The 14,722-nt window shown below is 37.9% G+C and overlaps 1 protein-coding gene across 4 annotated transcripts in view; it reads left to right on the forward strand.

Annotated features, from left to right (window-relative positions):
• LOC105193731 (laminin subunit alpha-2) overlaps nucleotides 1–14,722 on the forward strand; it is a 148,880-nt gene that overhangs the window by 123,132 nt on the left and 11,026 nt on the right. For all 4 annotated transcript variants that reach the window (XM_039451137.1, XM_011158297.3, XM_039451136.1 and 1 more), the window contains 8 exons: nucleotides 10,940–11,046; nucleotides 11,653–11,836; nucleotides 12,469–12,824; nucleotides 13,142–13,339; nucleotides 13,424–13,594; nucleotides 13,743–13,906; nucleotides 14,072–14,206; nucleotides 14,400–14,655. In XM_039451137.1, coding sequence (XP_039307071.1) covers nucleotides 10,940–11,046; nucleotides 11,653–11,836; nucleotides 12,469–12,824; nucleotides 13,142–13,339; nucleotides 13,424–13,594; nucleotides 13,743–13,906; nucleotides 14,072–14,206; nucleotides 14,400–14,655 — 1,571 coding nt within the window. The remainder of the gene's footprint in view (nucleotides 1–10,939; nucleotides 11,047–11,652; nucleotides 11,837–12,468; nucleotides 12,825–13,141; nucleotides 13,340–13,423; nucleotides 13,595–13,742; nucleotides 13,907–14,071; nucleotides 14,207–14,399; nucleotides 14,656–14,722) is intronic.

Raw genomic sequence — 14,722 nt, forward strand, 5'->3', positions numbered from 1 at the left:
CCTCATTAATTATGTGATAAATGAGCGATCTCTACTATGTTTATGTGTTACAATCAATCAAAATGTAAGGCGCGATAAACACGACGGCGCTGATGCGACACGGAAAAGCGTAGCGATTCACAGCGTGCGACGCCTCATAAATCATCATTCAGCAATCGTTGCTACACTATCACGTCGATTAGCCTATCACGATGACATTTTTTAAAGTTATTATTTTTTCGTTTAATCACATTTATCACGAATGATTAAATTAATTATGTCAGTCGCTTTTACAAGCGATCCCGATTCTTAATCCTCGCGAATTTTTCGCTAATCTCACAATTCCCTCGCTTTCGGTGGATCCTCCTCAGTGTTCAAGATTCGCATATACGCTGAAAAGAATCTGATAATAATAGCCTACATGATAATTAATAAGCTTTAGTGAAGTAATTTCAATTAAATGTTCCATTAATATAACCAAATATTTAATTGAAATTATTTTACCAAAACTTTATCATCATTACTAAATTCTTTCTTCAGTGTATGAGCTCTGCCCGTAAAATCTGTGAGAAAAAAAAATATCGAGATGAGGACCGTCGCATACACAGCAGCTGATTTTATTTGCATTTTAACCGCCACATGGCAGTACGATGGGTGTGCATTTTCGAGTGCGGCAGAGTTGCCTCGCGTAATTTTGTGATCGAGATATCTTTACGAGCTGGCCGCGCTATTGAATTCCGCATTTCTCGGTGCAAAAAGAACCGCTTCGTGACTGTGTCAACATTCGAAACGGTGCATCTCGCGACTCGTCGAGAGATGTTCGCGACAAACACGATGTTCCCGCGGCGTCATATTTTTTTTTTCTCATGCACTTTCGACAATGGACACGTTCATAAAGTGCGATGCGTTTAAAAGGCAGCACGGCGGGTTCCTTTTTCGCACGATGACGTTTCATTCGCTCTGCACACAGACTGCATTTTGCCACACAATCAGTTCGATTGTTACGTGACCGTCGGAAAAATTATAAATGTCTGCGAAATTTATTCGCACTGCGTGAACGCTTAAGAACGCATTTTTTCGTTGAGATTAAATTTCGTTTATGTACGGAGAGAATGGTTTTGCTGAAGTATTGAAAAATTTAGCTAGATGCAAATCTGAAAATAATTTTGTTGGGTCATTAAAATTATGTAGATCATGATAACGAATACGTCAAATATTTTCAACATTCTGTTAAGCAACTTAAGAGTCCTACATAATTATTTTCATGATGTAACGTAATTATTGTCAGATTTACATTTAGCAAAATTTTTAGATGAGCAAAAATTCTTTTCGTGTATCCACATATCTCATAAGCAAAGTATTCTGTTAAATCGATAATTTAATACGCAGATTTATTACGTCATAAGACGTGAGGAGGGCATTGACTTATTAAAAAAAATTCTTCTCGATTTATCATAGAGGACAACCGTTGCGGAAAGGATATACGCGCGTTAAAAGGCTACCGCGGACGAATCCATGAATAAAATTTGCATGGCGAAAGCATGAAATAGATTCCGTATAAGTTTACCACGCAGAGATTTATAAACCTGATTGAGAACTTCAGGGAACGCGAAAGATTGCGTGTAGCTTTATGGTGGACTAACATTTATTTGCTAAAAACGATTTTCTTATTTAGAATTTTCCTACGCAAACTTGTTCATTACTGTCACAGCGAAGAAGTAATGCCAGTAATGAGGCTCGCAACGATGCTGCCATTAATGATTAATATGACCTCGCTATGACTGTGCAATGAAAGTATCGATGGAAAGAATCAAATCACGCAACGAATTATCTCGCACAGGAAAAAAACAGTATCAAACATTAGTGTTAAATTAAGTTAATGTACTTTATTTAACAATCAATGTTTTATATATTTTTGCTTTTATATAATTTTTTTTAAAGAATTTGATATTTTTAAATTTTAGCGAGATATTTTTTATATTTTTATCTTAAAAAATTTAAGTTTAAAGAACACAACATGATTATTTTGGATGTTGTATGATGTTAATAATATTTTAAAAAATACTAATTTTTAGTTTGAAAATTTTATACTCGATTTTTATTTTGTCAACTCATGAAAATTATTATTGAATAATAAGGATATATTTTTAAAATGTGAGCAAATTATGTCTGTTTAATGCTATAGAATCTTATTTCAATATTTAATATTTCAAAGATAAGAATATTCTAAAAACAAGAATGTTTTTCTTTTCTGTGCGACATTTTCGTGTGAAAATTTTTTATCATATCGTTTTAACAATCGTTATAATAAGCAATTGTGTCTTGCGGCGATTGAAATCGATAATTATGATTTTTCACGAAGCCCATGTTGTTTCCACGCAGCGCTTCTAATTAGACCCTTGCGCAACGAATTAAGCTGCTAGAGGAAATGCTTCGTCACGGTGGAATTTCTATTCGCGCCATCCTCATTAAATCATTCGTAGGACGGAAAAAGATAGTAAAGTCGCGTGGTGATTTATTTCTGAGACTATCGACGACTTTGTACGGAGGTATTAGACTTCCTTTGAACCACGCGCTCGCGAAATGTATTTTACTTCACCGCATCCTCCCGTACGACGTAAAGTGAAAGAGCGGTCAACGATTCGTCTTCGAGTCTCTGGCTTCAAGTATCCGTTTATGCTCGGCGTTTTCTCGCGTGTCGCTCGCTAAAAGGGCGCCTAAAACCGATGCCGCAGTAAAAGCGTCTTTTACAGCGCCGTCGACGTCGAGATACTTTCAGCGGCCGCAGTAAAATCGCCGCGAGCAACGCGCACGGAGTATGTACAAACAGCTACTTAAATTCTAAAGCAGATTTACCGCCGATCACCGTAAAGATTGCCCCGATTTGCATGAGAAGTGACGTTTAAACGGCGCGTTCTGTTGCGTGGCATTTCTGACCGTACGTAATTACGGTTGTTCTCGGTATATGCCAGGTATAAACATGATTCTTGATGCATGCGTGTGTGCTTTTAGACGCGCAATATCATTGCCGATGCTTATCGCTATAAAATAAGCTTGCTATAAAATAATACATATATATCACTTTTCCAGCTCCGAATTGTAATTTCGCTAAACATTTTTCCGTGCAAATGCAGCTTTTGGCGCTCTTACTGCGAATGTCTAATACGATTTAATTTAATTATTAATTTAATTAGTAATTAATTTTTTTTTTTTTATTTGGCGGTGAACGTGAACATTTTAATTTTACTGATGCACAAGTTTAAATGTGCGACGATTTTACACGGAGACAATTCTCTCTTAGAAATCAAGTTTCGTTTTTCGAAGTTTCGTTATCATAAAAAATAATTATCCAATAATTATTCTCGATGACACAAAGATTCACAGTAGCTGTACTTAAAATGGAAGGATTGTTAAAATTTTGCCGGTGAAAATTGCGGCGATCTGCCGAGATCTACAAACAGGTACTTAAATACCAAAACGGCATTTATTATGGATCACCGCATAAAGCTCCTCTCGGTTTTGCATGACAAGTATCCCAATAAGAGCAGTATCCCGAAACGAACGCGCGTGCACCGAAAGCGACAAGTTGACAAGCGGGACTTGTTCGCTATGACATTATCACACTTGTTCGCGGCGAAATTATGGCACGGTGCGCCTCGAAAACGTCAGGCAGCGTATTTAACGATCGCTGAAATTTTGTTCCACGTCAAACGGAAACGTTTATATCCGCCGGACATCGGCGGCGGGGCATATTTAATAATCTGGAGCTAGCGGTAATTAAACGGAGGCGCGACGCGGTCTCGAGTGATCTTCCGCTTAACACTCCGCTATAAAGTTAATGCGCCGAAGGGACCCTTTTTCGCTCGTCTTCGTTTGCTCTTAGAATCCACTCTACGTGACATTAAGTCTACAGCGTGTAGACTTAATAATCGCTGACTTAATCATTTTGATTTTAATATCGATGATCAATTTCTCGCAGGAATTCATCCTTAGCTTAATTAAATCGAGGTGGACTTTTAAATGAAAGCAGCTTTCTCGAGGTCATTTTTCTCTTAATGAGACACGTCTACCTCCGCGGAGCCTGTCATTAAATTTACGATCGATCGCAGCAGCCCGCGCATATCGCTCTCGGGATTTCAGTTATACTCGTACAGGCGCCATTCGCGTTCACAGTGCGAGATTCCGATTTTTCCGACGCTAGGAGGAAACTCCGTTAAAATTGAAAGCAACGTAGTCGCGACAACAACCAGCGTCCCCGGCGTGGTAATAGCAGTGCACTTTATCGATCAATAAATTGGTGATCCGGTCAACTATCACTTACCGCGTAATGCTACCTTCGAAACGAGCCGACACGACGGACGTAGCTCAAAGAAAGAGGGCTCTAACGTTTCGTTTATAAACGGCGAGATTACAGGCCCGATGGCGATGCGTTGCTCATTACCGCGGCAACGACGATCGCCATTGCCACAGTAATTTCCACGCACGATCGTGCTCGCGCCTTTACGCACATCATCAGCTACCACGTTTCGCGAGATGCGGTGCATCGCAGCTACGGTATCAGTTTTCCGTTGTTACGACCTGTCGAAAAAGTTTCAAGTTATTAAAACTGGAGAAAGATGAGTTCTTGAAAAGCGAGCTGTACAAATTTTTTCATGGAAATCGTAACAGCTTGTTTATACAATATCTTGCTTCGTTTAATTAAAAGTCTTACGCAAGTTTTAAGTTGCAGAAGTTACGCAAGTTATATAAATAGGTTGTATAAAATTGCTCTTACCCTTATTCCTCAGAAAATTTTTCTATCGAAATCATTAATTACTTTCAAAACCGAAAAATAATATGCAGCTCGTAGAATTAGAAAATGTTTATGAAATCACATAAAAGAATATTATTAGTAGAGTAGTGTGAGAATCTGCTGAGATCATTCGTTGGCCTCTTCTCGATTTTAATTACGCTAATGCTTTTCAATAATTGGAAGTGAAACTCTTATTTGGTTGTTCTTGGTAATGAATAATAAATCTGCTCGCTGTTTGATTGCTAATGTCACTACTAATGCATCATGTTAATCACGTTAGTACGTCATTTGTATCGCGAGTCCCATATACGTGCGCCTGTCTAATTGCACGAACGTGTCCGCCTTATTAATCGGATAAATCCACTCCTCGCCGGGAGTGATTTCATTCTTAAATCATTTCGCGAATGCCGGCCGCGGAGCCGACGTTAAGACTCGAATCGGTTCGTTACAATTAATAAATAAACCTTAGCCGCGGTTGCGTTGAGGAACGACGTGTATTTGTCACGATTAGCGATCGCTCTCCCGGCCGATCTCGCCGATCTTTTGTGCAACGAGAACGGATATTTATTCGCCGGCAAATGCGGTTCTGAATGCCCGGCGGGATTAGAGAGACGCGGGATCATTATTTATGCGCGCGATAGCCGCCGCTCGCGCGTTTAACGGCTGCCTGAATTAATCATGCGTCACGCCGTCACTATATTTGCGCTAACGAGCCTTTAATCCTTGCCAGCGCGAATTTGTTTCCATTATTAAGCGGAAATTTCACTTCTCTCCCACACGTCGCATAGATCTTGAGAAACGCCTTGGCGAAAGAGAAAAAAGCGCGGATTTCTCGTGACGGGTAATCGGAATCAGAGGCAAAAAAACAAATAGCCTTATAGCATTTGTAGCACTTGATTATTTTTTTTATTATATACTTCCCATTTGGTACTAATTTCTACGCTTTGATATCAATTTATTTTATGAATTAGAATAAGATAAAGAAAATAAATTTAAATCGAGATCGAAGTTAATATTCATCGGTGAACATCGCCGTTACCAAAATCTAAATGAGAGACACGTGAAGCGACATGTGAAGCTGATATGTAATTATGTCTGATTCAAGCTCTCGTTAAGCCTTCATTAGCGTTATTTTTTTAACGAGTAGCGTAAAATGCGCGGTGCAAAAATCTGTGGATAACACGCGCGTAATGTAACTCACCGTTCCAAAATTAGCACGTGTTAAATGTGACAGTTCTCGAATGTGCGGAAAACACTTAGCACGTTATTAGACGGCATAAATCTGCGTGCGCGTGCACACGCGTGCGGGACGATAATTATTCAAATCGCATCCCGTTTGAGGCGAAAATCGGGACGTTAGACGATAATTCCGCGCATAATAACGTCGCCGCTCGTTAAACTAATACGAGGCGGGACGCGCGATAATTACAGTGCTGTCACCTCGTTCACGCCGCGCACTTCGCACCTGGGAGACGCGAAAATTTTCACATCAGATGGCTGTATCAAGTAACACCGGCTGATTTCAATTTTCACTTCATTCGTACGGTTTCCACAAGTGAATACCAGAAGACTTTAGTCGCGAATTATGCATATGGATAAATACGCGAGATAACTCAATTTTTATTCGTCGTACGCAATTTTACATGGTTAATTATAGATGGCAAGAATGATTATAGCGGAATTTTAGAGTTGAATCTTAATTAGACACCGATCTTTAGCGTTTAACGATGACAGCGTTTAGCGCTGATATATTATGAACATTTCTGCTTGCACCTTATGCATCTTGGCCATCAACTAAAGACCCGTGGCGCGTCTCCGTCGTAATAGTTAATTGATAAGACGGCAGTAACGCGAGATTTACGGTATGTAGCGTGGCATGCCGCGAGCGAGTCGCCACGGACATTTCAGCCCGCTCTCTTCCTGATTACCGCGTCGTTAATTAATTTTCGGAATTGCTGAAACGCTCGGCTAATTATTCAACTCTTGACCAGGTGAGTCGACAAGGTACCGTACGCTATTAAAATTATTACAGTGCATAAAATACGTATGCACGTGCGTGTTTTCCTTCGACGTGCACGAAGATTGCCAGCCTCTGGTACGTCATGTCCGTTTTTATGAGACAATGTTCTCATAAACCTTACATTTTTTAATATAATTAGGGGAGAGTTACTGAATGTACCTAAATTGTACCTCGTTAATATTTTTTTATACTTTTAATTAATCGAAGCAACATTTAATGAAAAAAAAAATAAAAGGAAAAATGAGTAAGATAGACAAAAATTGAACAAATTACATGCTGTTTTATGCTTGCTAACAGTATTTAAAAAAAAAAATCGGATACAACTGATGTTTATTTTTGATTAATCAATTTATAATAGCTAATAATAATGTCATCTTACAATTGTATATAATTTTTTATATTTTCATAAAAAAAGGTTTGTTATAGAATATTTTACATTCATTGTAAATACATATTTGCAATTGTTATAAAGATTTAATGAGTGTGTGAAGTTAGCATCTCAAGTGTAAGCAACTCATGATAAAACTGCGTATTAATTAGCATTCAGCATAGCATTAAGAAATGAGATGCTAACTTCCGACAATGTCAAATAGCATCTCACCGTATCTTGAATCTTTAACGGTGGGAAAGTAAAAATACGTGGAGTTTGAAGTCTAGATAAATTTAGTGAATAGTTCTGATAATTAAAATCTAATAATTATAATTAATTATTATAAGAAATGTACAATAGTGAGATGCTACAGTTCCGGCACGAGTTTTGGGCTGTACAAAAATTTTAAATGGCGGATTACGTCCCCACACACAAACTCGTAAAGAGTTGTCACAGCTAGCGAACTTTTAATAATTATAATTAATTATTATGAATAAAAAATTCACACGATAATGAGATGCTGTGACACTGCCGCGAGTTTTGGGCCCCAAAAATATTTTTCTTACAGCTCTTAACATATTAAAGCGCCTTTCGAAGAGTTGCGGTCGATTCCGATATTAGTTAATCAACAAAAAATTAATAACTTCCGAAAAAGCCGATTTTTCGCATATGTGGGTGAGATGCTGGTCTTTTTCGAAGAGTTCTGTGTACGAAAAAATATTTTTCCTACAGTTCTCAACATATTAAAGCATGTTCCGAAGAGTTGCGGTCGATTCCGATATTAGTTAATCAACAAAAAATTAATAACTTTTGAAAAAGCCGATTTTTCGCATATATGGTTGAGATGCTGGTTTTTTTCGAAGAGTTCTCTGTACGAAAAAATATTTTTCTTACAGTTTTCAACATAATAAAGCGTGTTCCGAAGAGTTGCGGTCGATTCCGATATTAGTTAATCAACAAAAAATTAATAACTTCCGAAAAAGCCGATTTTTCGCATATGTGGGTGAGATGCTGGTCTTTTTCGAAGAGTTCTGTGTACGATACTACATCTCTTCCATATATGCGGAAAATCGGCCTTTTCGGAAGTTATTATTTTTTTATTGATTAACTAATACCGCAATTGACCGGAACTTTTCGAAAGGTGCTTTAATATGTTGAGAGCTGTAGGAAAAATAATTTTCGGTCCCAAAACTAACGGCAGTGTCACAGCATCTCATTATCATGTGAATTTTTTATTTATATTAATTAATTATTATTATCAAAAGCAGGTCAGGAACCGCAACTCTTCATGAACTAGTGTATTGCGACACAATGCATGATTTAAAATATTACTGGGACTCAAAACTTGCGGCAGTGTCACAGAATCTTATTATCGTTTGAATTTTTTATTCATAATAATTAATTCGGGGACGTAATTCCCTATTTAAAACTTTTGTTCAGCCCAAAACTCGTGCCAGAACTGCAGCATCTCATTATTGTACATTTCTTATAATAATTACTTATAATTATTAGATTTTAATTATCAGAACTATTCACTGAATTTATCTAGACTTCAAAACTCTACGTATTTTTACTTTCCACCGTTAAAGATTTAACTATCTAAACTTCAAATCTTCACGGATTTTTACTCTTCTACCGTTAAAGATTCAAGATACGGTGTGATGCTATTTGACATTGTCGGAAGTTAGCATCTCATTTCTTAAAACCATGATTTTTATAGTAAATTTGACAAAACTGTTGTTAAAACTTATCAAGAACTATGCAACTATGCTGGATGCTAATTAATACGCAGTTTAATCGTGAGATGCTCACATTTCAGATGCTAACTTCACACACTCAGATTTAGTCGATATTTTGATAAATTTTATCAAATTTTTTAAATTCACCAGAAATTTTATTACATTAAATGATATTAATTACAAAAATTAATTTAAATTAGTTTTACTTTTCTCGATGCTTGTTCTATCTTGCCATGTTATTGTTATTTATTAATTATTAAATATTTTATTTTCTTTGCTAAATTGTTAATAAAATAAATTATAATATTTTAACGATTCCTTGTACTTCTAATTATGTTAATTCATAAATTTGATTTTAAAGGCAATACGATTTAGGAGACCCTACGATTTAGGATCTTACAATGTAGATTGTAAGATTATGAACGATTGATCATACCTTTTACAATGTTGTAGACTACCTTATTATATAATAAATTAATTTCTTATTGATGGAAGGTTAAACATTGTAATAATTTTAACAAGCGTTTATATTCATACATAACTTATAAGTGGTATGTAGTATTTGACAACTTTTCCTTATCACATTTTTTACGTGCGCTCTCGAATGAAGAAAAACTTACGAATCATGCAAGAAGTTGTACAACGCAAGACTTTTGTTTCCTGAACAATGAAATAAATAATTTATTTTGTTTATTATTCAACAGTTAATAACTCCCGAATTAATCAGACTTAACAATGCGATATTAATTTACGGTGCCATACCGGCTATAATATAATCTCTCGGGTAATACGATTGTTACATCGATGACGCAATTATGCACATAATCGCAGACGGGTTAATGCCACGCGCGATATGATCGATCAGAATTGATACGCGGTGGAGAAACACCGCGAAAGGAATTATTCATTTGTCTCGAGTATTTGTGTCATACGCTGCCTAATGGTTTATACAACAGAATTGATGCAATCACCGGTTAAAAATGTGTAAAATTAGCATTTGTGATTCTTACAAAATTTTAATATTTCTTTAAAAAAATATATAATTTTCATGGAATAAAAAAATAGAGATACAATTATAAAACTTATAAAAATAGCTATAATTATTTTTATTTCAATCATGTTTCAGGTACTTGGTTCTTCATCTTCTATTATTCATTTTAATCACTCATGAATATCTCTCGGCTGTCGTTCGATTGAATCGCGGCGGTGTGTAAACACGCGATTGCGTCGCCAAATCAATTCTCGCGGCTAATCCCTTTTGTAAGGGCCACCGTTAATAGGAAATCGATGCGCTCCGGCAAGATGCTCGATGCGACCATGCATAATTTATAATTTCCGCGGCATTACAGGGCGACAGTCGCGCGAGAACGACAGCCGTCGTCTGCGGCATTTGAATACAATGCAGCGCTCGCAGCGACGGGGCATCGCTAATTGCAAAATCCCCTCGATGCTGCATAAACAAGCCGCTCACGCGTGACCACGCCGGACAAAATCGGCGAACGCGTGCAGCAACGATCGCCGGTCACGAATTTTTCGCGCGGCGGCGGTCCCGAAAAAATTCGCGCCGCAACTAATCGATTAGAAACGGTACAAACGTTTCGTCAGTTGCGCAATTAGCGCGAACGCAAGAATAATCCTGTATGAATTATTAATGAGACCGCTGTCGGCACTTACCGACGCTTGTCTCGGTGATCGTTTAATTACGCCTCTCGCCGCCTCGGAAATCGCAGCTTCTTTGACATCACCTTTGCATCGAGAAATTGATGACGAGCAAAGATAGACTATATTTCTATCTATAAATTATAATATTTAAATAGAAAAAAATAATTTTTTTTTTAATATGATGTTTAAATTTTGTGTTTCTAAAAGGAATACTTTCCAACGAAGAAACTGAGAGTTATCTTAATTCATTTTACGATTTTATTTATTGATACCTTGATTTTTTGTATAAATTAATGATGCATAGTCGTATTTGAAATAAATGAATTATAGATTGGATTTAATAATATTTTTCACGAGAATATTTCGTTCGATTGCAGGATGCGGCTGCAATACTTTGGGCTCCGTGAGTTCTGCCTGCGACATCGTGACCGGACAATGTCAATGTAAACCGCAGGTTGTTGGCAGACAGTGCAGCGAATGCAAGGTAAGCCTTGAATTTTCCACGATACTAAACTCCGCAGATTTTCAGTTTTGTAAATTAGGTTAAACTTGTGCATATAAGTAGAAATTACGAGTATTATTATGCTAATACTGTTGGAAGAGAACAGAGTTAGAAAGGGAATCGATCAAGCAATCGAGCGTCGATTAAGATAAACTCAGTGATCTGTAACGTTGAAGTGCATTATCTCGAATGGCATCTAGCAGCGAAGACAAATGCTCTGCTTCGTAATACGACTGTATCAGATATCGGGAAATATTCAGTGATCTGTAATGTTGAAGTAGTAAGCCGCCCGACATAATCGGACGTCATAAATCGCATTGTCCGTCGAAATCCCGCGATCAAAGTCAATCGACAAATCTCGCGCGACAATTACTGCGATAACATGAGAGACCGACGCCAGCAGAGCTTGTCTAATCTGGACAAGTCACACACAATGACTCTTAAATATTTATTGTTCCCATGTATGATTTTATTAATGTCAGCTTTAAAATGTAGTATCGATTAATTTTAAGCGTTCTCATGCATCTAATGCTCGTCATTGCATATCGGTGGACATTTTTAACTGTCGGATTTATTATGACAAATTAGGTCGGTTATTGGGGATTGGCATCGACAGCTGGCTGCACGTCCTGCGAATGCGATTCTATGGGATCCTATAATGCATCCTGCCACAGCGACACAGGAGAATGCTACTGCAAACCGGGCGTGGGTGGCTCGCGCTGCAACAGTTGTCAGTCTGGATACTATGGATTTTCTGCGAACGGCTGTCAACGTGAGTCAGATCGTTTCCTCGTGGTAACATCCACCTAATTAACGTCGCGCGTTTCTTGGCTAAGAGAGTCAATAACTTAATCGAATTCCTTGCACTCGCAATTTTTTTTCGCAATTTCTTGTGCTATAAATTGCACAAACGATATTTCTATCTCAAACAGAACGATGAGTAGAGATTTATAAAGATGCAATAGAAGGAGCAATAGAACAAAGATTTGCTTCACAATCTTTGTTCTATTGCATTTTTTTCATAATGATGAACTGTCAGCGCACAAAATTTTCAGCTATAAATTTTACATCACAGAAAAAAATCGATATTAAGTCAACAATTCATTGTTTCATATGTAAGCAAGAATGTAAAATCTTCTTGGAAGAATTTATTATCTTAAACAGACTTAATTTGCTTACATGTAGAAATTTTTTTTTAATTTTGAATTCCTCTAAAAAAATGTTATATTCTTGCTTATATGTATATGAAACAACGAATTGTAAATTTGATATTAATTTTTTTTCTGTGAAGAGAAAAAAGGAAATTATAAAATACTCGCTGGATATCGCGTGTTCTTTACTGCCTCTATAAAATCTCAGCAACTTAGAGAACGGATGTGAGAATACTCTACGATTGCTCCACAGTATGCGACTCGTGTGTGCGACCCGGTCACGTGTGCGACCCCGACACCGGTCGCTGCGTGTGTCCCCGCTTGACCTACGGCGAGCACTGTGACCGGTGCAGACCGGGTGCGTGGGACCTGGTGCCGCGCGTCGGCTGCAGACCGTGCGCCTGCACCCTGGGTGCCACGCGACCCCAGTGCGATCATCAGGGTCAGTGCCCCTGCAGGATCGGTTACGACGGGCTCAGGTGCGAGAGGTGTGCCAAGGGTTACTACGGCTATCCGAGGTGCCGTCCTTGCGGCTGCAACTTGGCCGGCACGACGCACTGCCCGGACGGTATCTGCGAATGCGACGATAAGGGACAGTGCCCGTGCAAGGTGAGAGGGGGAACGAAAATTTACATAAGATCGATACTGAAGAAACTTTTTAAATAATTAGAAAATTAGCTCCTATGTCAATTTTACAGGAGACAAAAAGATTTTTCCGAATTATTACACGCACACACATTACATTCCTGAAAATTTAAAATTAAAAAATTGAAGGGTTTCTATAGATTATTGTTCTGTATTACTTGTGCAACAGATAAATCTTCTGCGAGTTTTGGTCTGAAATTAATGTTTTTTTAATTTTTGAAAAATTATGTGCATATTTGCTTCCGACGTAATATTGGAAAGGCATTAAAATAATTTTCAAGGAACTGGTCGTCGGACAAAAGTGCAATCAGTGCAAGGAAGGTACGTTCGGCCTTGCGACGAACAATATCAGAGGATGCACCGAGTGCTTCTGCTTTGGAAGGAGCACTCTGTGTCAACAGGCTGGACTCAGTTGGGGTCAACGCAGATTGACTCGGCCTCGCGTACTTTATATCAACGACACTGTCAGCGATGTGATAGTAAGATCCGTTTCGGCTGTTAAGTTTAAATTTTGACAAATGAGTGTTATTAAATAATATTTGATTTATCGCACAATTAAACAGATAACGAACTTTGGCACCACGACTGAATTGCCAGCGGTGAACGGAGGATTGAACGTGACAAACGGGCTCTCTGTAATTCCCGGATCCAATGGCGATGTCACGTTGCCCACGAATCTCTATTACAGTTATCCCTTGTACTGGAGACTGCCGGATTCTTTTCTGGGCGATAAGGTAATTTTTTTCATTAAAAATGTTCCTAACAGTTTGCGTTCAAAAACTAAGCCAAGATACCGTCTCGTTTTTAAATAAAATTTTGTGTATATACAATTTGTTCGTGTTTGATCTGCATGAAATATTAGATTTATATTAATTCTTTAAGGTCGTATCCTACGGAGGATTCCTGCGCTTTAAAACCTCGACAGAAGGTGGGATACCTCTAAGATCGAATCTTCGATATCCCGTGGTGCAGTTGCAAGGCAACAATAAGATTGTCTTGGAGTATTATCTGCATCTACCAGTGAACGATAATCGTTATGAAGTCAGGTATATTAGCAGTTAATTAAAAAGCGGAAAAAAACACGCAATTTGTTGAAAAATTAAATAAGAATCAAATAAGACGCTTTAACATATAATTTACATATTAAAACTTCACATGTAATTTATTTAATTCAAATTTATTCTGTCAAAAAAATCCATCTGTTATCTTAGATTCCACGAGTCGCTGTGGCAGCTACAAAACAGACCAGATTACAAGGTCTCCAGGGAGGTTCTAATGGTCGCGTTACAAAATCTGCAATATATCCTCGTGAAAGCATCGGACAATGCTGAATTCATAAAAACCACGTGCGTAACTATAAAATTATATCATTGAGAGTAAAATAATTTGCTAAATGTTTATTTTAAACATTTCTTTCCATGTTTCATTTTTGGCAAGCTTTAAATACCAATTCTATTAATTCTATTATAATTTCAAAAAATATAATAATACATAAATTTCTAATAGTGTTGTATAAATTTATTTATTCATTTTGCTCAGATTGCTGGAAGCTTCCCTCGACGCCGCTGTCCTGATGCCTACGCACTCGCCACCGCTGGCGACCGGAGTGGAGATCTGTCAGTGCCCTCTGGAATACAACGGCACGTCTTGCCAGGATCCCAGCATCGGCTTTTACAGGTGGTACAAGAACACCACCGCTACGTCTACCATCGTGATCGATCTCGTTGGACAAGCCAGGCGCTGCCAGTGCAATGGGAGATCCGAAGTGTGCGACAGGGAGACGGGATATTGCTTGGTAAGCATTACTCAAACATTTTCCTACGAGTGTACACTATTCGCAGAGATGATAGCGCGACAGGAAG

This window comes from Solenopsis invicta, chromosome 6 (genome assembly GCF_016802725.1).
Source record: "Solenopsis invicta isolate M01_SB chromosome 6, UNIL_Sinv_3.0, whole genome shotgun sequence".
NCBI lineage: Eukaryota > Metazoa > Arthropoda > Insecta > Hymenoptera > Formicidae > Solenopsis > Solenopsis invicta.